The 17,163-nt window shown below is 34.0% G+C and overlaps 1 protein-coding gene across 8 annotated transcripts in view; it reads left to right on the top strand.

Moving 5' to 3' along the window:
* The window catches only part of LOC121376524 (tyrosine-protein phosphatase Lar-like), a 324,342-nt gene that overhangs the window by 192,027 nt on the left and 115,152 nt on the right, over nucleotides 1-17,163 (top strand). For all 8 annotated transcript variants that reach the window (XM_041504424.1, XM_041504426.1, XM_041504419.1 and 5 more), the window contains one exon: nucleotides 11,966-12,271. In XM_041504424.1, the coding sequence (XP_041360358.1) occupies nucleotides 11,966-12,271 (306 nt within the window). The remainder of the gene's footprint in view (nucleotides 1-11,965; nucleotides 12,272-17,163) is intronic.

Genomic DNA, 17,163 nt, shown 5'->3' with positions numbered 1-17,163 from the left:
ATACATTGACTTGTGGAGCATTAGTTAGCTAGAATGGAATAATCTGAAGGAAAGAAGGCTGATAATCCAATTGAAAAGGTTGGGGCAATAAATCAAATGCAGTTGTATGTCCTAATAAAATAGCATGTATTCTAAAGTCTATTTAATTTTTAGTGAGCTGGTTAACAATTCCTTCATTAATAATTTTGTACCTAAGAATAAATAATCATTGCTGGTTGATCTGGATAAATACACTAGGCACTTTAATGATTGCTTCATTAATTATTACCTCATGTTCCACTGCATTAGTATAATGTTAATAAAAGGATGTTATGCAAATGAATACACATGAGTTCAGATGAACGTATAAGCAGATCTGGATAATTCTGGACAAACGTTGTGGGTGTATGAACCTGTTAATCATACTTTCCGTATGAAGAAAATATTGGTCAAAGACTGACATGCTTTGTTAGTATTACAACAATATACCTATGATTGATCTCTTATATGAATGCCATTGCTTAAAGAATGGCTTGATGTCTGTGTTGTTAATCTTACATGCTGAACCTGTTCTTCACAGTGGATTTTACTCCAATTGCAAAGAGGATATCATTCTGGGCACTAGCATTGTGTCTTTGAGTGGCACATGGCACGCTTTGTTGCCTTGTTAATTGGATCATTAGGTTTTTTTCTTGTCAGCCTTTTGATGCAAATATTATTGGCTTTAGATTAAATTAAAAGATTTCAGTGGCAAGAAAAGCATTAACTGATTTTTTTTGCTTGAGTAGTGTTTGCGTGAAAACAGACCAGGACTATAGAATTGCGTTTGCTTTTGTTTGTGATGGTTTTCTATACCAGTTTATTTAGAATTTTCTACAGCATTGTAAAATGTTCTATCTGTTTTTTTGTTGGTACATGTGATTGCTAAAGTTCTCTAAATTGGGTAATTATTCTTAAGATCCAATTTTCATAACCTACTTTTATAGCTTTATACAATATACAAATGTATGTGTAACAAGTGATGGCCCTGTTAGAAGGTATCTTCAAATTTGTTTCTTGGAGAATTAGTCACTGGAAATAGGCCACAGCTTGTTGAACTAAAGAAAGGACTTATTGACTTAGAACTGATACTAAAAGTAATAGGCCAAACCAAGAAGAAGAAAAAACATCTTGGCATCAGGTAAAAAAGTTCCAGACATCTTTGGATGAAGATATAGCCTTAGAAACTACCAATTCTGTCCTAGAAATATTGATAGTGACAGTACAATTACCTGGTTTGAAGTTTACATTGAACATGGAAAGTTTTTTCTAAGGGATATTGTAACTCGCAGTATAGAACAAGACCACATACACTTGTGTTGGAAATGGGTTTTTTTTTTTTTTTTTTTTTTTTTTTTTTTTTTGTAATAGAAAACCTTGTCTCTGATGATTGCAGTAATTGCACTTTTAGTTTGCCTGAGTCAAACACTAAATGTAATTTTTGGCCATGTACGTTTTCAATAACTATACCAAACATTGCCCCAACACGTACAGGCTGGGGATGCAGATCACAGGAGATGATTCACCTTATTTAAGATGGGCAGCCTTGATTCGGCAGATCAATGTCTGGCTGCAAAACCATTTTCTCAAAGCCAGCAACAGTGGATTACGAATCTGTTACCATAGAGATGCAAGGAATATAGTTCTTTTGAGAGCCGCCTAATCAGTCCCTGTTATGGCTATCGGTTAATTTTCTGCTTCAACATTAAAGATAGAAGAAAAAAACTAATTACACATTGAAGTTTGTTTGCAGTTTAGATTTGTTGTTTTTTTAACCCTAAAAATGACTGTTTAATGGAAGCCATCTGTTTAGATTATGACCTTTTTTCTGTTTGATTAATATATTTAATATGGATGTATAATCTAAAAAGCGTTTGTTAAAAACCCCCACAAAAAAACCTCATACACTATACTAGTATTCATTAGATGATAACTATACTAAAGCCCCCAATATTTTTAATACTGAAGCATTCAGTATATAGGCAAATACTTTAGATTTTATACCATTGTATCCTTTAGCGTCTGGTGGGTTCACCAATACAACGTGTGTTGTTGAATACGTAAAGTCTTCTAATAGGGTCAGTGAAATAGATTACTACTTTTTTGTCCCTGGCTGTGTGTGATTTTGGCCTCGCATCATAAAATTTCATTATTATTAAAAAAAATATATATATATTTTGCCCCCAAAATACCCCCCCCCCCCAAAAAATAAATAAATAAATAAATAAATAAATAAATAAAATAAAATAAAATAAAATAAAATAAAATAAAATAAAATAAAATAAATAAATAAAATAAAGAATGAAATGAAAGTTTTATAATAATAATTTAAAAACCTAAATAAAAATGATAAAAATCCAACTCCAAAGTGAAAAACTTCACTTTAGCTGATCTGTTTTCTCTGTCATCCATGTCTGACCTCCTCGCCAGCCGTTCCAGCCAATGCACCACGACTGGTATATCAAAGGCTGTGGTATGTACTACCCTGTCTGAGGGATGATGCATATAAAAGATCCTTTACTGCTAATCGAAAAGAGTAGCTCATGAAGTGGCGACAGCAGGTGTCCTCTCTCAATATCTGTGTCGTCCTTAACCATATGTCTGATGCCATATAACCATATATAAAATGTGTTGAGTGCGTCGTTAAATAAAACATTTCTTTCTTTTTTCCTCACCAGCATCTTTTGTGAGATCATATATGCTTCATACACTGAATATCAACTTCATGAGTCATAAAATTTAATTTTATACTTTTTAAATACCTTTTATTTTTCTTCACATTTCTATTTTAGATGATTCAGTCACAAAAGTAATTCTTTGAATTGATTTTAATGCCGAATGCACCCTGAAGACTGTACCTGGAGCTAAAATCAATTTAAAGGTGGTTTGTGTGGGTGTAAGGGTTGTATTTTTTGTAATAATGAATAATGAAAAACAAAAACCCACACTAAATTTCAAAACATGACTGACAAGAAATAAGGTATTTAATTTTATTGGCCTAATAAGAATGACGCGCCAAACCAAATCCTTTAAGCATTGTTAAAATCCAGTAATATAATTTGAGCTCTGCTGAATATGCAGTAAATGCATAAAATGACCTCATCAGTGCTTGATAATACGATATTGGTCATTTTCTTGAAACTGAATCATAATGAAATCAGTGTTTAAAGGAATGTGGATGCACAGTTCACCAAGCTGCCATAGCCTGTTGTGAGTCAGGAATGTATGTGTCAAACATCAGCATATTCTGACAATGAGGGATAACCGACTAGAAGCTTGAATCCAGGTTGCTACTAATTTCTAAAACTATACAGTTTCACCAATGGGTCTGTTTTGTCTTTTAAAAAAAATCCCACCTGCCCAAAAGTAATGCTATGATTCACAGATGAAATTAGCAAGTAATCTCCCAGACTATTTTCAGGGTTTGGAGCAGGATTTACCTCAGTCGGTTGAGTGCTTGCTTGAGGTGCTTGCATCGCAGGATCAAACCACCTCGGTGGATCCATTCAACTGACTGGGTTTTATTTGTTCCAACCAGTGCACCACAACTGGTTAACGGCTGTGGTATGTTCATTCCTGTACGTGGGAAAGTGCATATAAAAGATCCCTTGCTGCATTAGAAAAAATGTTGCATGTTTCCTCTGATGACTACATGTCAGAATTACAAAATGTTTGACATCCAATAGCCAATAATGAATTAATCAATGTGCTCCAGTGGTGTTGTTCAACAAAACAAACTTGAACTTTCCATGGTTTGGTTACAAAGTGGGAGATTCACTCCATATAACGATTTGTAATCAGAGATTTGCACATAAAAATTTGAGGTTCACTATCAAATATTTATGGTATATAAGCAGCTGCAACTATTAGTAGTAAAAGGGGACTATTGAATTATTTTTGCAAATACTGTTACCTATTTCCAGTAAAGTAATGCACTTTTATTTGGTATACAGTTGTTACCAGTATGCAATTGTTGTGCAGTATACATTAGAGAATGAAACCAGTGCAGGGTACCCCCCAAAAATGGAACTGATTTTTTAAAGCATAAATGAGGGATACTAATTAAAACATTAATTAAATTCACGTGAACCACCACCTTCCCCCAATTAACCCCATTTTGATGTAGAACTGGGGTGGGCTAGGGGACTATGTGTTCTCTATTTTACATGCCAGTCGTGTGAATTGGTAAAATATGTAGCCCAGATTTGAAGTGCTCACCTGTGGTGTGGTTGATTTGGGAACGATCCTCGTCAGTTGGCCCATCAGGTTATTTCTCGTTCTAAACAGTGCACCACTTATGGTATATAAAAGGTTGCAACATATACCACAGTGTCTGTGGAGTGGTGCATATAAAGTTTGTTTTGTTTAACAATATCACTAGAGTACATTGATTTATTAATCATCTGCTATTGGATGTCAAACATTTGTCTACACATAGGCATCATCAAATGTATGCACTCCATAAATCTAAATCGGTGCAAATACTTGTAATTGTTAGTATGCCTAACTTACAGGTGCCATGTTTGGTTTATATTTTGTGGAAAGATGTCTTCTTTAATGGATATATAATCTGGAACAAAGGGATGGGCCTATGGATCTGCTTTGGAGATTTCCAGGAATAAGACCATACATGATGCATTTATCGATTGGTGCCATTTCTTTATTCATGCCTGGCAGGGAGTTGGCTCTGCTTCACCAAATGTAATATTGTCCGTGTTCGCGTATATCAGACAATCTTGCACTTACTTTATCCCTGATTAGAAAATTGGATAAAAATTGGTTCATTAAGTTCTCGTCAGGTTTTCTTTTCCTATTTTTTCTCCATTTTTGATTCAATAACTTTTTTTTTGTTATTTTGATTTCTACATAGACAATGAATGAATCATACGCTACATGGTTGATTTCAGTTTGTGTGTGGTACAGTAGGTATGTGCTCACGACTATGAAATAGTACGTTTCCGTGTGCTGTTGATTTTAGTTTATTGACCACATTATCTCTGCTTCTATGAGAGTGGCAGGTTGTCGAGTGCTGGATGATGACATTTGTATGCAGGCTGGCAAGTTGATCAATACAAGTGTATTCCACACTATGCCAGTAACCTAGCTATGTCAGTTCTTGGCAATGCATTAAGGTAAAATTAGAGAAGATAGAGATTTGGGGATGATGGGGTAGGGGAGGAGGATAGGTTTTATGATATTCACTCAATACAAATATTGGTATTTCATTATTAGTCCCCTTCTGGTCCATCCAGTGGTTACCATGGGTTTCATCTCCTTCCTTCTTTCTGTCTCTCTGTCTGTCCGTCTGTCCCACATATAGCATTCCAGACTTTTATTTTCACACTGCCTCAAGACATTTATGTGAAATTTTGTGTATAGCTTTATCATGTACAGTTACAAACCAAGTTTGACTTTCATAGCATTTTGACAGAGTTATAACCCTTTAACTTAGAAGATAGGAATTATTTTTTTTTGGACTTAAGTTCACAATGTGTCGCAATATTGACCTGTAATTTTGTGTATAGCTTTATCGTGTGCTATTACAGATCAAGTTTGACTTTCATGGCGATTTATTAATTTTTGTTTACAGAGTAGTGACCCTTGTTCAAGTTTATTATCTTTTTAGCAATTGAGATAGTTTTTCCACAAACAGTTTTTGATTTACTGCATATCAAGCTTGTAGAGGTTGGGGCTAGTGATGCACATTTTTATAACATTCACATAGGGGTTAGTAACTATTGATTATTAATGATGTAATTTATTGTGTTTTATCCCCCAGTTTAGGGTAATATGTTAACTACAATTTTTTTTCTCTTCTAAATCATACATTTATTTTTTAGAAAAGAATAAGCTAAGTGTGTTGTATTTTTCTTAGTATTTTCTCAAATACCATATTTGGTTCTGTTTTAATACATTTGGGATTTTTCTACACTTTACATTCACAGTATTCTTTACATATTTTACAAAACAACAAAGTGACAAAGAAAATGACAAGTGATTATATGTAGTTAATCAGTAATACAAGTCCTGTTCTAGATCTATCTGTCGGTTACTGTAAGTCGATATGTTACAACTACTATGATATCTGTAAATGGCAAAATCTGATTACTAGTCACACCTGGTGATGTACAGATGAATTAAATCTCTCACATCTATTAATCAACTTTCTGGCCAGTGTTTGATAAGTAATTAAACAACTGCAATTAATAAACTTTCCGGCCAGTGTTTGATAAGTAATTACACAACTGCAATAATACACATACTTGTTCATATAATATGTATACATATGTAAACATATTTGTTATAATTTCCACTCTGCATACCATACTCAACTATTTTCATGAAATTTCACATTATTTTATGTAAAGCTTGTCTGTTTCACCATGTGCATTTGTAGCATCATTTGCTCAACAAATAACTCTAGCAACTTTGTCATGAGTCTGACAATGTTTGTAATATCAAATATTAAATCTTAAGAAAGTCATCCATTATGATTATAAAGTCATAAAAAATAATTTAACGATTTTTGAAAGCATTTGAAGTAATACTACAATGCTTAAGAAAAAGGAAAAAAATTAATATGTGGTCCTTGTATAATGACTAGAAATTGTATCTTCATTTATGCATGGAATCAAATGGAATGGAATGGTATGGATACTGGGTATATACAAAAGGGCCTAAAGATCAACTGTTGGACTTAAAATTGTTCTGAATAATGGGGTGATCCTAATACAGAAATACAAAAATTTTAGTTAATAAAAACGTGTTAATTTTTAACAACAAAGTACATGAATTTCTAAAGGACCATGAAAATTCATGCATACAAACAAAACAACTGAATTCACCAGTAAGTCATGTGTGGATGGACATTTAAGCAAATGTATATATACGTTATTGTGGAGATGTGGCGTATCTCCATAGTGAATCATGTAACTGGCTCAGTTTCATTTGTCGATTCCATAATAGCTTTCATTCATTTGTGTCCTTCCTCATTAGAGATACGTTTAATGATCCAAGCATATCGTGTTGTATTGTTTTTGTTTGTTGAAATAGTGTAGGGTATTATGACTACAGTTCCTGTGGGATGAATTTAATCTGTGAACGTGCAGCCACTGTAAGGCAAATGTCAGGACTCGTCGGCATGACGTCTTCATAATGCTTGATCGATATGCTGATGGGAGCAAATGCTGCACTAGACACAATTACACAGTAACATTTCAGGTGGCACCATGCTTTTACACAGTAACATTTCAGGTGGCACCATGCTTTTACACAGTAACATTTCAGGTGGCACCATGCTTTTACACAGTAACATTTCAGGTGGCACCATGCTTTTACACAGTAACATTTCAGGTGGCACCATGCTTTTACACAGTAACATTTCAGGTGGCACCATGCTTTTACACAGTAACATTTCAGGTGGCACCATGCTTTTACACAGTAACATTTCAGGTGGCACCATGCTTTTACACAGTAACATTTCAGGTGGCACCATGCTTTTACACAGTAACATTTCAGGTGGCACCATGCTTTTACACAGTAACATTTCAGGTGGCACCATGCTTTTACACAGTAACATTTCAGGTGGCACCATGCTTTTACACAGTAACATTTCAGGTGGCACCATGCTTTTACACAGTAACATTTCAGGTGGCACCATGCTTTTACACTGTAACATTTCAGGTGGCACCATGCTTTTACACAGTAACATTTCAGGTGGCACCATGCTTTTACACAGTAACATTTCAGGTGGCACCATGCTTTTACACTGTAACATTTCAGGTGGCACCATGCTTTTACACAGTAACATTTCAGGTGGCACCATGCTTTTACACTGTAACATTTCAGGTGGCACCATGCTTTTACACAGTAACATTTCAGGTGGCACCATGCTTTTACACTGTAACATTTCAGGTGGCACCATGCTTTTACACTGTAACATTTCAGGTGGCACCATGCTTTTACACTGTAACATTTCAGGTGGCACCATGCTTTTACACAGTAACATTTCAGGTGGCACCATGCTTTTACACAGTAACATTTCAGGTGGATTCACAGTGCTATACAGCTGCATTATATTGAATGGTTGGCACCATTCTTGAAAGGTCACTTTGTAGGTGGCACCAGTCTTATTGAACACAGTCACATTGTAGGTGACATCACTCTTGAAATGTCACTTTGTAGATGGCACCAGTCACTTTGTATGTGACACTACTCCTTGAAATGTCACTTTGTAGGTGGCACCAGTTATTTTGTAGGTGGCACTACTCTTGAAATGTTATTTTGTAGGTGGCACTACTCTTGAAATGTTATTTTGTAGGTGGCACTACTCTTGAAATGTTATTTTGTAAGCGGGACCAGTCCTGAAAGGTCACTTTGTAGGTGGCAGCAGTTACTTTGTAGGTGACACTACTATTGCAATGTCACTTTGTAGTTGTCAGTAGTCTTATACACATGACATTGTAGATGGCACCATTCTTATGAACACAATGAATATATATTTTCAGGTATTATACATATACAGTGACATACATAAAATGTGAATGCATTGGCAGGACAGGGGATGAGTGTTGGTTAAATCAGTGATTCTTAACTGGAAGTGTGGCCTAGATTTTCTTCTGTATTAGGGGCAATTGTGAAGGCATCAAAAATGAAATAGTGTCTAATGGTTTTCTTTTGTAAATGACATTGGTTACAGTATGAACTCTGTCATTGCAGACTATTCTCACCTTCATTTTAATTAATGTAGGCATACATAAATGTTTTAAATGAATATTCTATTTGTTATCAAATCTAGTTGAAAAAGTATTTGTTTCAAACATTGTACCTGACACATTATCAAGCTGCAATTTAATAATGATGAACAAAAAGAATCACTATTCACTGTAGTTGGAGTAACTACTACTTACTTGAATACATAGTAACTGAACCATGATCATGTTATGGTTCAGCCTTTTTCTTTCTCAGTCTCATTATGTTACATTAAAGTCACAGACCCTAGTTTCAACCCGTGAATATGGACACTAGGTTTGGTTTATCTACAAACCTGTAACACATTTGGAAAACGTTTTAAAAGAGTGATACAAGAGTATATGACCATGAAATGGGGAAATACCAGTAAAATATAGACTAGAGCTTGTCTCTATTTAACCCTTATTTCTCAGAAGTATATGCGGTTTTAAAACGACAAAAAATACATTTTGTTGTATTAGAAACACTAGAATGACCAAAAACAATACACAAATGGATAATCTAGACAATAAAATGCAACTAATATCTGATTCCAATTATCAAAAACAACTGCTCAAATAGTGAAAAATATGTCTTAGTGTTTAAAAACGAGGGTCTGTTACTTTAAGTGTTTAGATAAAATTCAGAAATACATTTGTATATGATGACTGTATTCTAATTAAACTCCAGTTTATGCTAGCATTCACTATGTTGTGTGAATGTACATCATATCAAACAAAAAAATATTTAAAAACTAGTTTTGAAGATGACATTTTAACATAGCCTGGCGAAAGTAATATTTCTGAATTTTATTTATATACCAACCTTCATTCCAACTAATTGAAACATTTTATCACACAGGTTCTGATAATGTCACGTACCAATTCCGGTACATCGAGTTTTTGTCCAGTAAGTAACTTTGACCAGGCAGAAAAAAAAACCCCACAATCTATTCAAAAAGATATTCACATTTCCAAATACCATTAAGTTATTTTATAATTATTAAACATTTACATGTATCTAGTAGCTACGTAAGATTGTGTTCAAATATTACGACTTTCTGTCCAGTTATGGATATTGGGAAAAATATATTTTCATCATTATTATATCAGAACTTGTGCAAATTGAGGTAAATGTAAGCATAATTTAACTTTACTCTTGAAAACATTAAAGCAGAAGACTAGTGTTGGGAATCGGCTGGAATTTCATCTTCAGTTACATGTTATATGTGGTTTACACTAAACTATCAATTTTTGATTTTAGAAATATATAAACCTAAGGAGGATTTGAATTATAAGATCATGCACCTACTGTCTTGTTCATCGGTATAGACTCTACAAATGCCAAATTTTACCTTTAATACCTGTTAATATTAGTTAACTTTCTGCCCGCATGAAAATAAACCAAACACCCACCTTATTAATTTTACCTCAATTCCACCATCTAAACCGTAGAAACAATTACAGTTGTTATTTTCCATGACAATCTCTTATGAATCGTCACGTCAGTAGAGTCCAACAATGAATTTTTTATTTTATTATAATTGATCATTAGAATGTCCAAAATTTGTTTTGGTATAATCTATTTTATATAAAGTTAAAAGTTCCATCAAGAGTCTGTGTACTACATGCAATTTGTTAGAATTTTCCCCCTTATTTTCCACCTCATGGTGTAGTGTATTTCCAAGTTGTAAAAAAAAAACCTCTTCTCATGTTAAATCAGTGTAATCAGAGTTCTTGTCGCAAACAAAACACATTTTACCTAAGGGGATTGTTTTTTAATGATAAACCTTTCTGCCTGGTCAAAATCCTTGAGAAAAATGGTAAAGAACAAAACAAGTCCTTATAATGTCATTTGTGTTGTTGGCTGCATGGAAGCTGGCATGCTCAGTTAATTATGTGCTCTTGTTTTCTTGTTGCTTACATGTATAAGACAGATTCACAGACAAAAACAGTTTTTGAGATGATGCTATAAATAATAACATTTCTATATTAAGCAGCCAATTTTTATTTAAAAACAACAACAACAATAACAAAAAAGACAAAAGAAAAAACAAAACAATGCAGCAAATTGATTTTATTAAAAAGTTGATACTCCACATTTCAAAAGTAAGAAGGTTATTTTTTTGTCATTGACCCCAAGAACACACATTAAATTGGACTCTTTTTCTTTTCTTTGTGTGTGTGTGTTTTTTTTAAAGTCCAAATCAGTTCATTATCGACATACAGAGTATAAGACCCATACAGACACATGACAAGATTTGTAGCATTTAATATTTTGATTGATTTTAATCTGTTGACTAATGCATATATATATATACATTATATCAAAAACTGTTTCCTGGCTGTGAATTGTTTTGTAATTCTATGCAACAAGAATCGGTCTCACATAATTAGTTTGGTATGCATGCTTTACCATGTAACAACAGACACAAGGATAAGCATTTTGGCAGATCCCATGAAGAATCCATATGAAGACAACTATCTATCAAATTATGATGGATTTGAAATTATGTTTGTCTTTATCCATTGATCCTTCATTTTCCTTCCATTGTTCCCTTTTCTTTCTTTTTTAAGTCCAATTGCTCCATGTTTCTTTTAGTTCATGTGTGTACCTTGGAAATTGTGTCCCATCTGATAAAATTGTCATAATACTTGAAAGCCAAATCTGTCCTTCATTAAAACAAATATATTATTTTATTTTTTTATTTTTTGGCATGTATGTTTAATGTACTCTTTTTTTTTTTTTAATGTGAACAAATGTTATATTTCTAAATATTTTCCTTTTCTTTTCAGCATTTTGAGTTCTGATTTAGCATTCTTGTTATTGATGTATATTTTTATTTCAGTATTATAAATGTAGGTGTTCATTGGTGCTGAAGATAAGATTGTTGCATATGAACATTGTATTTTACAGTGATCATTTGTGATGAATTTACTGTAAATGAGTTCGACTACACTTACACTTACATAACAGACATTTATTATTGTTTACATTCTGAAATGAGGACTTGAAATCACTGGCATTGTCTTTATCTTCAGGACTAATCTTTTTATGTATTTATTTTTGTTTATTTTCAGTGTCATACAAGATCCTCAAAACTGCATGCTAGTGACTTTTTGTTTTACAATAGCAACATTTATTATTTATGCTTTTGATGTTGTCGTAACAGATAATTTGTGTCCAAGATTCTATATGTTGTCTTTGCTTCTTTCAGGCCCACCAAGAATTACCTTGGCACCCAAGAGTCAAAAAGTTGCAGAGGAGACCAAAGTTAGCTTCTTCTGCAAGGCATCAGGAAACCCAGCGCCTAACTTTCACTGGGAAAAAGGAACTAAACGTATAAATACTCGCCGGAATAGATATGTGATTACAGAAGTGCCCCACCTATCTGTGTTACGGATAGAACCTGTTAAAGCCAAGCGGGATGATGCAGTGTACACGTGCGTTGCTAACAATGGACAGGGGGAGGCACGTGCTAATGCCACCCTTCATGTGTATAAGAAAGTCGAAGATGGAAACAGTAAGTCATTTTTATTGTTCTAATTTTACTTAGTACTAATGTTACATTCCAAAATGATGCACATCCAGACAAACCTGTGTTCAGCAGCCATCTAAAGGCCTTTTAAAATATGGCCTCCAAGAGAGGCCGATGCGAAATACAGGTCAATGTGTACTGTATTTGACTATTTGTGAGTTGAGTAAGGTAGTATATAATACTTTTTTGAATCACATAACACAGTATGGAATAACCTATTGCTTAATAAAATTCAATTCTGTATATAAAGAATTTAGTCTTTGCTTAATCAAGTTGTTCTGTATACAGTGAAACCTCTGAAAACCGGAATCCCCTCAAAACCGGACAGGTTTTTTTGGGGTCCCTATTTAAATATCTGTACAGAAGAAACTTCCCTAAACCAGATACCTTTTACTTTGTCCCGAAGGTGTCCGGTTTAGAGGAGTTCTACTGTATAAAGAATTTTTTTTTTTTTTTAATTCTTCAAAGTTAAACAGTCACCTTTAGACTACATCTGAAATAAAAGGTTGTTACCACTTTCAAAACATCAACAGGCACTTTGTAATTAGTATGGTAGATATTGAGAGCTAAAGTGTGGTTGTATTTTCTTGTTTTTGTAGTAGATATTTTTTGTCGGAAACCAGACATTTCATCTCTCACATTTTGTGTATTTGTTAAATGGATTATGTTTGATAGACATTAAACAATTGATAACAGAAGAAAAAAACCCACATCCTTGGTACTACATGTAAATAGATATTGAATCTTATTGTTTGATAACTAATTTTGCGATAAAACAGTCTGAAGTACATGTAGTTAGGTGTGCAAATTCCACAGTTTTCAAGGGCCTTTTAGATGATGCATGTTATCTCAGATTTTCCATTCAGCATGTTAAACTTGAACCATCTGTTGTGGGCTGTCAGGCCTGTAACTGCCTTGCCAGTGTTTGTTCATGTAATTGAGATTAATATTGATCCTGTCTAGTTGTGGGAAAATTTAATAACACATCCTGCATGTCTCGAAGATTTGTTGCCATCCAACATGACAGAGTCACAGAGAGGACAGGCTATTTGGTTTTGCTCGAACATGTCCCGGCCCTGCAGCTACTGAAAGTCATCCCATTTTTCGGTGACATTTATGGTGTATTGTATTCTAATTGTCAGATATGTTTTCAGAAAATCAATGAACATTAAAGTTGAGAGAATATTAACAAGGTGACAGGATTTGTAAAATGGCTTTGTGTTAATTGTTTTAGACATTTCAGAATGCATTAGTGAGTCATTGGTTTTGGGCCACTGAAGACACTGACAATAATATGTTTGCTCCTGTCAAAGGTTTCAAAAGTTTCATTTGTCAAACAATATGGACAGAGACATCATGAATTGTTTGACTACATTGACCTTTAAATCATCCAGTTGTCTTTATTTTGGTTTTATAATTATGGTTAGTAACTTATGTTGATAGATGCCAAGTAACTTATATTGATAGATGCCAAGTAACTTATATTGATAGATGCCATGTTTATATTGGTAAACCCCAACCATTATTCTCAAATTATGCTTTATAGCCTTGACTTGCTAGATTCACATGCTCAGAACAGATGTTATTGAACTGGCTTTGGTCAAACTATCTTATTTATGTTAGATCTAGGTCATGTTCCTATTGCTGAAGAACTTGGTTCATTCTGAAGTTATCCAAAACACATACTTCCATTATCATCTGCCCTAATTAATACAGGACCTTCTGTGGTTGTTAACAGCTCACTTCATATCTGGAAACCATGTTTTATGACCAGAGTCAGATTGCTTAATCATCCCGAGTCATAAATATAGATTCTCTTGGCGTTAATGTATTAAATTTGCTGCCCACTGTATGTGAACGGATGCTCTTCATAAGCACATTATTGTGCCACTCTTTGGTTATACTTCCATGGTCTGATTTCCCCAGATTCACCTTTTAACTTTATGTCCACAAATTGAGGGTGAAATGAATTTTATTAACAGATGCCACTCCTGTAAAAAAAAAACGAAGGGGTCATCATCAGCTGATTGCCCGTGTGTAGAATCTTAAGTAGTGACCATCATCTTGACCACTCATCTGGTTGCACAAGTACAGAAGAGATAATGTCTTGCCCCTAGCAGTAAAAGCCAGAATTACCATTGAGACTTCTTGCCAGGTGGTAGTTACATACGGCAGTTGTCATTCACGTTGTGGAAGACCATGGACAAAATCTGTTACCATTGACACAATCTACTACCACGATTTATTCTAGTCCTTTTCCATTAAGTGTGAAGAGGACTGGCCATTGTCGTGCAGTGGCTAAGCCATTGGGTTTAAAGCTGACATATGCACAGTTGTATCATAGTACAAAATGAGTGCCAGTTCAATGGGAAGGAATATTGCCTCTACAAATCTCTATGTCCCTGTCTGCATGTCTCTTTGTCTGTCTGTGTGTGTGTGTGTGTGTGTGTCTCTCTCTCTCTCTCTCTCTCTCTCTCTCTCTCTCTCTCTCTCTCTCTCTCTCTCTCTCTCTCTCTCTCTGCTATTAACCACAAGCCATTAGTCCATATAACTAAGGTGTATGCCCAGAACAGCTTACTTGAACATAAAAACTCATTAATTGTGGCAAATAAAAGGTGCCAAGAAATTGTTGGATGTCAGTGAGAGGAATTGATGTGTTAATCATCACTGACAGTCATTTGCTGTGAATACTGGGCATCCTTACAGAATCATTTACAAGCTAGGGCATGTCATTACATGCTTGTCTTCCTCACAATAATGAGGTATGTTTCAAGGTTCATGCTGTCAGTAGCCAAATTAGTCCATTGCCAATTTTTATACAGACTGGCTAAAAAATACAGCATTTGGGCATTAATATTTTACTAAAGTTAAATTAGACACTTCTCAATAATATTTCATGAATATTTAAAATTCTGTCAAATATAATTCTTTCCAGAGTGAGCCATGCATTTTCCAATTTAGCCAATTGTTTTTTGTTCGACTTGAAATGTTTTGACCAAGTCTTGAATGAGGTTTGATACCTTGTCAGTTATTTGACATTCCCTAACAGAACTTATAAATTATTACAGAAATGCAAAAAACAGAGAGAAAAAAACAAAACATTGTATAGTCTGAAATTAATAGTTACTGCCTGAGGGTATGAAGGGTAAAACCCTCAAATTATTTTCTGGTAGAAAGCCTAAATAGGGAACAAGTTGGCCCCTTGTTTATTATATTATATGAGCATGATACTTATCCCTAAAGCCATATTCCAATATAAGATGCAAAATGCCAAGTAAATGCATAAAAAGCATTGCATGTTTTCAGTTAAGTAGAGAGCAAGTAAGCCCCTTTTGCTTTGTGTTATACACAGTTCAACACTTAAATGTAAAGTCAGACCCTCTAAGCAGATTGGGGAGTCAGCTTGTCATCTTCAGGAAATGACCTATATCTTGGCCATCTTATGTGCCCTTTCTGCAAAGAATGCAGAAAAATTGATGGGTGCATTTGATGAATAAGTGAGAGAATAGTTTCCATGGCAACATTTAACTGATGCCATTGATCAATATTTCTGCCATCCAGCTGATGTGACCCATGATAGCATTTTACAGACTTAAAAGTTCTACAGTCCCGGTGTTCCCATGAACCTGGCTTGTTCTGCTGGTGGAAACATTAGCAACAGAACTATTTCTGTGTTGTTAAAATTGATTTTCTTTATTTAATGAAGAATGTGTGTGATTAAAGAGATAAAGCATTTGTGAAGATAACCTTTTATTATTTACTTGTATAGCTGTACGATAGTAACAGTCTAAACTACAGCCTAAACAACGTGTAGATCAATTTAAATGCAACCACAACATAGTTATTAATTTTCAAAACAATTTTGAAGTAATAAATTTAATTACAGAATTTTAAAAAGGAGAAGAAAATAGAAATAAAATATTTTTGTTGGGATTTTTTTAAAGAAACAGAAAAAAAAGAAAAGAAAAATGCTGTTCAGAAAGATGGTGGTGGTGGTGTACTTGTTTAGAAAGTATGTTTCAACATTTAATAGCATTATAATTGTTTATAGCAAGTATTTTAGAAGGGATTAAATTTTGTTTATATATATAATTTCATATTAATTTATACAGTGACACTACTCTAAACCGGACACCCTTGGGACCAATCAAAATGTCTGGTATTAAGAGGGATCCGGTTTAGAGAGGTTAATTACTGTTTTTATAAAATAAAACAAAGGACTGTAAAATGTCAGTTTTTGAGGGAATTCCAGTTTTAGAGGGTCCAGTCTTGAGAGGTTTCACTGTATACATATTCTAAAGGTATGCATATCTTTACATATGTGTAGTCGTTTATTTACTTTAAAAAGTTGAAGTCACGCATAAGTGTATGTGATGTGGATTATTTTTATTTGGATAATATAAAAAGAGGGGAATTATTTTTTGTTTTTAAATTTTTTTGGAAATTATCTTGAATGTGTCAGATTAAGAACACAGCTTCTTATGTCAACCTACTTTTAATTTTTTTTATGAAATTGAATATTTACAGTGTGTGTGCTGAATGCAACAGCAGTCGATAGAGGGTATGGTGGGCCTCCCCCAGAAAGAAAATGGAGTTAGGTTTAGTGTAAGGGTTAAGAAAATCATACAGTAATGATAAGAGTAATTAATTTTGTAAAACATTTTGGGTATGGCACCATACCCATTTTACCCTCTGTCAGAAACTCTGCTTTGATTAGCTAACTAAAAACCCAGAGCATATTTAAATGACTTTGACTGTAGTGGACTCTGTGCATGCTGTGTTTGTGTGACAAGGCATAACACTGACGGATATTCTGACACGGTAAAAAGGTCATACATGTAGATGTAATATCTTTACACATATATAGTCAGTCCTTT

The sequence above is a fragment of the Gigantopelta aegis genome, chromosome 6 (genome assembly GCF_016097555.1).
Source record: "Gigantopelta aegis isolate Gae_Host chromosome 6, Gae_host_genome, whole genome shotgun sequence".
NCBI lineage: Eukaryota > Metazoa > Mollusca > Gastropoda > Neomphalida > Peltospiridae > Gigantopelta > Gigantopelta aegis.
The sequence above is the reverse complement of the archived record's forward strand: the minus strand, read 5'-3'. Positions and strand labels throughout refer to the sequence as shown.